Below are 7,295 nucleotides of genomic sequence, written 5' to 3' on the forward strand. Positions count from 1 at the left end.
CAGGAGAGCTGAGGGAGTAGGCAGAGTCACGGCTGTCCATATCTTTATCTCTGCTGAAGAAAATGATTACTGTAACATGTACTACCAAGTCTCCAGACTCTGGCCCTCAGGGAATTGTATGAAAAGGAGCTGTCAGATGAAAGGGCACATAACATAAAAAGAACATTATCTGGGCTAAGAGTTGTTAAGAGGGGGGACGATACATGAACCTGTAGAGCACACTGGGTTCAACTGAAAGTGCATGTTAAATCAGCCTTCATTTGTTTATTTACAAGAACGCCTGTGTGTGTCTGTGTGTGTGTGTGAGAGAGAGAGAGAGAGAGAGAGAGAGAGAAAATAATGTTATTGTCTTGGATTTGGTTTAATTTCTCTTTTTCTTCAGTTTGAACCTTCTTTTGCCTTTTACTGGTTTGAGTGAAAGATTACAACAGCCTCTGTATGGTAAATTTTAATCCAAAAGGTGATTGTGTTTGTGTCTCTTTATTCTGGAGTGCTTGAGATTAGTGACACATGGCTTGTCAAAGACTGGAGCTTCAGATTAGCCACTCGCTAATCCTTTGGAATTCAATGCTAATACAGACATCACATATGCATGCACGCGTACACACAGAGAGACGCGCCCGCACCCAATAACACAATCGGTCTATGTCTTTCCTAATATATGTGCTTGTGTTTAATTTGTATGGGCAGATTATGTCTAATCGCTAAAGTCTTATGCAAACAAAAGAAGCCAAACATCCCTAGAAGTTTGCTTGTCAATCAAGACAATCCAGATAAACTCTCTTAAGTGGTAATCCTAAAAATCCCTAAATTTCTTTCGGAGACTGATCTATCATATCTAATAAGTGCTATAGTTCATAGTGCAGAGTAAACTGATCATTAAAGCTCAAAAAAATTAACACTTCATGCAACCTCCAGCATACATTTCTACCTATAAAGGTGTTGTTTCTGTAATTCACTGGTATTTGACTGGCAACTTACAGTCTCTTATCACATTAGTCTCACATTGCTAAATGCACATTAGCTCATGTTCTGACTTGTAGACATAAATAGATATGTGTTAACTTTGAAGAAAAGCCCCATCAGCTGATAGGTTAGCTGAGCTTGCACACTTCTTTCACCTAATGGGAGGTCTATTTAGGGTGCAAACCTGCTGTGTGCTGGTGCCGCCGCTGCAGCCAAATCCACCTGTGGGCTTGTATTCTCACCATTCTCCATGGGAGGCTGCATTTGATCTCTCCTTTCTCTTGCTTTGGGCTGGCTTTGAATTGCTCTTTGCCTTGATGCCAAAATAAAAATCTACATTTATTCGACACTGATTCTCGATTATTTAGAGAGAGAGAGAGATGATTTCTCGATCAGAAACGTTGTTGACATGTTCTATATTTGTAACTAGGAGGCCATTAGCTCACAGCATCACCAACATATTACTTTATTAGATAAAACATATCAGTTTGGCCAAAATATAATACATCATTTATTAAAATTAAACTCTGATCTTCAAAATGTGACCACTATTTGAGTTTAAGCCACATAACATAACTGGAGATATTTTCTGATTGGTGTGCTTGAAATGTGCAATGACTAACACAACTACTGGTGATGGTGCGTCACTGCCATCACACATCCAATCACTCTTGAGTATTTATTCTATTTTCAGGATCAGAAAAGTGAATGACTGCTCTGAAGCTCAGGTGATCTGTGAGTGCCCGCAAGATGTGGTGAGCTGGAAACCAGGAAGTTTTTCTTTTATTTTTTTTTTATATATATATATATATAATAAACCTCAGCAGCTGGCATAAGGCCATATTCTCAGGAGACAAAGTGTTCATATCAGTGTGTTCAGACATACAGGCAGGATCCTACTAAATATGTTGCTATTGCAAATATTATATTTATTATTATCATACAGGTGCTTGACAAATTAGTTTACTGATTTACTGGTATTCTTTATGTTCTGAAAGGAATATCTCCTGGGTAAAATCTTCACCTTTCTATATGTCTAATATAACTGGATGGTAAGGTAGAATAATGATGCCTGACCTGGCTGGTATTGTAGTCTGCTGCGTCATTCACTGTGGGTGCATCCTATTCTGGAAACTCATAAAACCCTAGAAGATTTCCACAAGATGGTTTGGAATATGAGCTACTGGTTGACACTGTGTTTTGGAGAACATTTGCATACAGCTTAAAACTTTTTAACACTAACTTTTTAATTTTTCTGTGGTGTGTTACTGGGTGTGTTTTTGCCACGTATGCATCTCTGCCACCTGCGACTGTGTGTTTATTAAGCTCAACGATGACTGGCCTCCTCCCTCTTCTTGCCTCGTTGTGTCCCTATGTCTAAATAAACCGCAAGAGTGTCTCAATTTAAATTGTCACTGCTGCACATTCCCAGGCAAAACCTGCCCCAAACGCACTAGTTTACTGATATGAGAAAGAGTTGGAACAGGTGGTAGGATCACTGTTAGTGTTTTTGGAGCGGTTCTGGAGAGGCACATTTCTGCTCTGCCATGAGAGCTTGTAAGCTCCAAATCCTACCTCGTTCCCCTCCAGCCTCCTCCTCCTTTCTGTTTTAACTTTTTTAACACCTGGACTAACAAAAGACTGGCTTTGATCATGGGAAATCCCTTGTCAGAGTAGCGATGAATCCACAGTGGAGCTCGGTGTGCATATGTGTGTGTGTGCCTGAGTGTCTGTGTGATGCACACTGAGCCAGTGCTGCTCTACTGAGGATTCTCAGCATTGAAGCTTCATGGCATTGGTATAAGGTACAGAGCACCTCACACGTTCTGCCCATCAAAGCATAGCCATGGAAATGAATACATTGCAAACACACAGAAGTGGGAGGGAGAGAGCAAGTGAGCAAGAAAGAGAGAACATCTTGTTTCTCCCGTGTAATCAGTGGCTCTGCAAACACACACACAAGGCCGCTTGTTATCAGAAGCTTTCCCACGCTGCTGTGGTACAAAGCACCACACCAGGATGGGAGGATAAAGCGAGGGAGGAATGGACGGAAGTACAGAGGGATGGAGGGTCAGCGTTCAGCGGCTTAGACTCACTGCGGGGATAAACACATCCCTCAGCAGGGGTTTGTATTTAGGCTAGCAAGATCAGAGTTCAAAACAGACAGACTACCAGGCAGGCAGAGCGACAGGAAACAGACAGAGCAGCAGAGATAAACAGACATCCAAACAGCAAACAACAACCAGTGCACATATCACACACTTTAGTTGAGAAGACTGCACATTCCTCCTCCACACCTCTCCTCCCACATTACTCTTACATCAACTCCTCTATTCTAGAACATCTCCCTGTTTCTCTGTCGATCTCTGCCTCTATCTCCCCTCGCCTGCCGCTCAGCTACAAGCTCTTACGTAAGAGGCCCATTTGCATAACAGGCTGTTTTCTCTGGCTCCGGCATGGGCACATGAGACACAGTGGATAATATGTTAACAACTCGGCCTGTTGGTAAACAACAACCTCCATCACAACACCTCACATTCACACTATTGCACAGGTCTAGTCAGTGACAGAGATGTGGATTTGGATCTCTGAATCCAGCTGGCAAAGGGCCAGAGGGGCTGAAACAGCTGTCATTTACAGAGCGCACGGATATGGCTTCAGCAAGATAGACTTCATTCAGGTGGAGGCTGACCTGCCTGCTGTGTGGTACCTATACAATAATAGGTCTTGCACCGAGATGACTGTTCAAATCAAGCAGCCTAGCATTATCCTCTTCAGGGTTAGAAAGAGAGTGGAAGAGAGAGAAAGAGATTGATGTAAGTGTGTGTGGTGAGGAGCCACACATGAAATGCGACCCGCACTCTGCTGTTACCAGCATGCTTATGTCTTTGCTTAGGTCTCTCCATAAGCTACATAAGCCACGCATTTGCAGGAATATGTGCAAACACACATGCGCACACACTCATAATGAGTGTGCCACCCTTAGGAGAATAAAGAGGAAAAGAAAGGCTCTGGAACGTCAATAAATGCTGTAGTGCGAGCTGTCAGATATACCAGAAACCTTGAGATACCTCATTACATACCAATTCATTAAGTCAAGAATGGCCTTAATCATGTCTGGTTATTAAGGAAAGACTGCTCTCACTCTCTCCCCCTCTCTGTCTCATATGCACACACACACATACAGTGCACTTCAAAGAGACAACAACAAATGATCAAGGGAATCAAACACAAATGATCTCTCATCTGGGATTTCTCATTTACTCATGTGGAAAACAGCAGTTAAAGTCAAGATGATGCTAATTTTGTCTTTCATGTTAGTAAATTTGTTATCCAGTGCCCTCAATACATCTTGATATGATTTGAGGGGGATAAAGTGGACTTTATATCACAGAACGGAAGCTCAGTGTGGCATATGCGGTCCTGCTGTTAGACTGACAGTTTTTTTTTCCAGAGTAAATCCATCACCCTCCTGCCACTGTTATAAACAGTGTGAATGTGCCAGTCCAGAAACTCAAGAAGATGTGTTCCCTCTTTAACTTCTCGCATAAACTGGTAAAATAAGAAAATATTTCCCTCAAATACACTTCATACTGAGAAATTACCACATAAAAATACCACTCAAGCAACGTCACATCAGACTTGACTTGAACTAGTCTGAAAGAAAAATTATTCCAAACAGCCAAAAACAGTGCTGAAGTAGCGTCTGTATGAAGTGTGGCACTTATACATGTATATGCATACATATGAAATGTGAGCGTATAAGAAACCTTAAAAACTGTAGATGGTGGCATTGCTTCAGTAAACGCTTTTCAGTTTATTTCATTGTCCTTCTAATTAAATGCATGTCAATGCAACACACAACACCGTCTTACAAACGGGCACGCGCAATCCACTGTGACCTTGACCCCCCCCCTAAAGTCACCTTACTCTCATGTTTACAGCCGGGTCCTCAGTGTCTAAACACCACTGCGAGCTGTTCGTCTTATAATAATCACAAAGAGACGGAAGATCTGAATAATATCCACGTGTTTGAGTTCAGTCGCAGCCAAAATTGATTTCCATCTTTTAAACTGGACGGTTAGCAGGAAAATCAATGGTACGGTGTCGTAAATGTCGGATATACCAGGCTTAATCTGATAGGAAGACCGACCTTAATATTTTCAGCTATCATGCCGGAAGAATAAACTTTTGAGAACTGAGTGGAGAACCCAGTTATTCCAATCAGGCATGTACAGCTGTTCCTACAACTCCTTTGAGGTTACTGACAATAGCCGTCTTAAAAACCTCATGCAGGCACACCGGAGCTCACTGTGCGCACTAACTACAGACACCACACCTGTACAGGAGAAACACGAGTTAAAAGAAAATGGAACAGGAAAATCAAATATAGTAGAATCGAAATGATCCCGCGTGTCTGTGAGGTTCCTAAACTTGCCCTAATCAGCAGCATCAAACAGTTCGGTGCGTAAAACGCGTCCAACATCTTTATGACTCATCCAAGTGCTGCGAGTCAAAAACAGCCGCGGGGTTGGTTATTTCATGGTGAGGTGTGTCTTCCTAGCGGGCTCTCTTTTTTTTTTTCATTGCCACTTGCGCACAGGACATAACACTATTTGCAGGAGACGCACCACTGTGTGTATGGCTTCCCCTGTCGTGCTCAGGTCGTGTCCCGAACATACAATTATGAAAACAGGACAACCCCCCCACACACATCATTCCCGAACAGTAACATCCAAGTGATCCCGAATGTTACAGGACAAGCTCACTCTCCTCTAGCTGTCTCACATCACGCACGTTTGCAGGCAAATACGCACGCACATTCAGCGCACGTACACACTTGCGCAGGCACCGACACACATGTACATGGGACTGAGAAATCCCGTGTGTGTGTGTGAGAGAGAGAAAGAGAAAGCTCCGCATCTTTCAGCCAGGACCCGCGTGTGACCGCGCGTTCTGCCCCTTGATCGTCCTGCCCTGCTGCTGGCCTGTAACATACGCGCGTACACACACACGCACACACACACACAGCTCACATACACAAACACACGCACGTACGCACCACTCGTCCCAGGCTCACCTTTCAGAAGAATCCCATAAATAGTGTAGAGGGTGAAAATCAAATGACTCTTGAGATTCATCCTGTCTTCTCCGTTTCTTGCTCTTCTGCCTTCCGCGCTAATTTCTCCTCACCGTCTCTCCCCCACAGGACCTCGAACCGGACCGGACGGCTCTGTCACAGCTATCCAGGTGGACTTGGGAGTGCGTCTTTTGTGCGTCCCTGGGAAAATGGGGTTAACACAACCGACTTCACGACCACACTGCTTTGCTTTGGAAAACGGAGACGGTCTCGCTCCTTAAAAAACAACAATACTCAGGATATTTTGTCACAGGTGCACCAGCGGTAAGGTACAGGGTCAGTTTACGGGACTCTGAACAACAGCAGTCAGCCTATGAGACTGAGAACAGCTGTCCTCCGGTAACTGACTAGATACTGCCGATGCTGTACTAGTGTCTGCCCCGCTCTTGGTCTGCTGTGGCGCACAGTTCACAGTGCGGGGAACACGAGTGGATTGTTTGAGTCCCGCCCACACAGTTTTGACGGACGTGTAAGGTGAACCAATCACGAAGCGAGGGTGGGGAGCGGGGGGGGGGTCACCGTATGAGACACACTGCAAAAAATATTAATTTCAAGTAGTTTTTACAGTTTCTGAGTGTTAAAATGGTGGGATAAGTGTGGGATAATTCGGCACAAATACCTGAAAATTTTCGAAAGTCAAGTGTTTTGCGGAAAAGGGGATCATTTCCTGTCTGTCCCGGAACTAGTTTTACTCATTTTATTGTTATTTTTGTTTGCACAATGAAAATAAAGCAATTCTACTCTTAAACGATAATATTTATACGATCATCAATGATCATATAAAGACAGATCTTTATACATTTACAGTTATGCAGTAACAGAGAATTTGAATAGTAAAGCAGAAATCTCTGCTGCAGAGCAAGGACAGGCAGGTTGTGGAAGGCTATGTGCAAAACTTGGAAAACGCTTCAGCTATTTGAGTGTGATTCTCAATTTCAGCGTATTCACTACGCTGAAATGCATTGCTTCTGGGATGCTGCTTTGACTCAAATGGACTTCAGTACTGTTCAGCCAGGTCCGGGTACAACGCAAGAGACAAGCTGATCATTTTTTACAGTGTACACGTAGAATGGGCTCTGAATTCAAAACAGAAAAACGGCACGCAGACATGCTCCTGGGTGTGAGCTGTCCTTCAACATGAACTGGGGAAGTTGTGTGTCATTGCTCGCTGCTCTTTTCCATAGTGATG

General features: G+C 43.5%; 1 protein-coding gene across 3 annotated transcripts in view; it reads right to left on the reverse strand.

The window, feature by feature from the left end:
• The window catches only part of cadm2a (cell adhesion molecule 2a), a 195,747-nt gene extending 189,265 nt beyond the window's left edge, over positions 1-6,482 (reverse strand). For all 3 annotated transcript variants that reach the window (XM_041051369.1, XM_041051368.1, XM_041051371.1), the window contains exon 1: positions 6,047-6,482. In XM_041051369.1, coding sequence (XP_040907303.1) covers positions 6,047-6,107 — 61 coding nt within the window. In that variant the 5' untranslated portion in view covers positions 6,108-6,482. The remainder of the gene's footprint in view (positions 1-6,046) is intronic.
• Between the last annotated feature and the right edge of the window lie 813 nt (positions 6,483-7,295).

Source organism: Toxotes jaculatrix, chromosome 12, assembly GCF_017976425.1.
Source record: "Toxotes jaculatrix isolate fToxJac2 chromosome 12, fToxJac2.pri, whole genome shotgun sequence".
Taxonomy (NCBI): Eukaryota; Metazoa; Chordata; class Actinopteri; family Toxotidae; genus Toxotes; species Toxotes jaculatrix.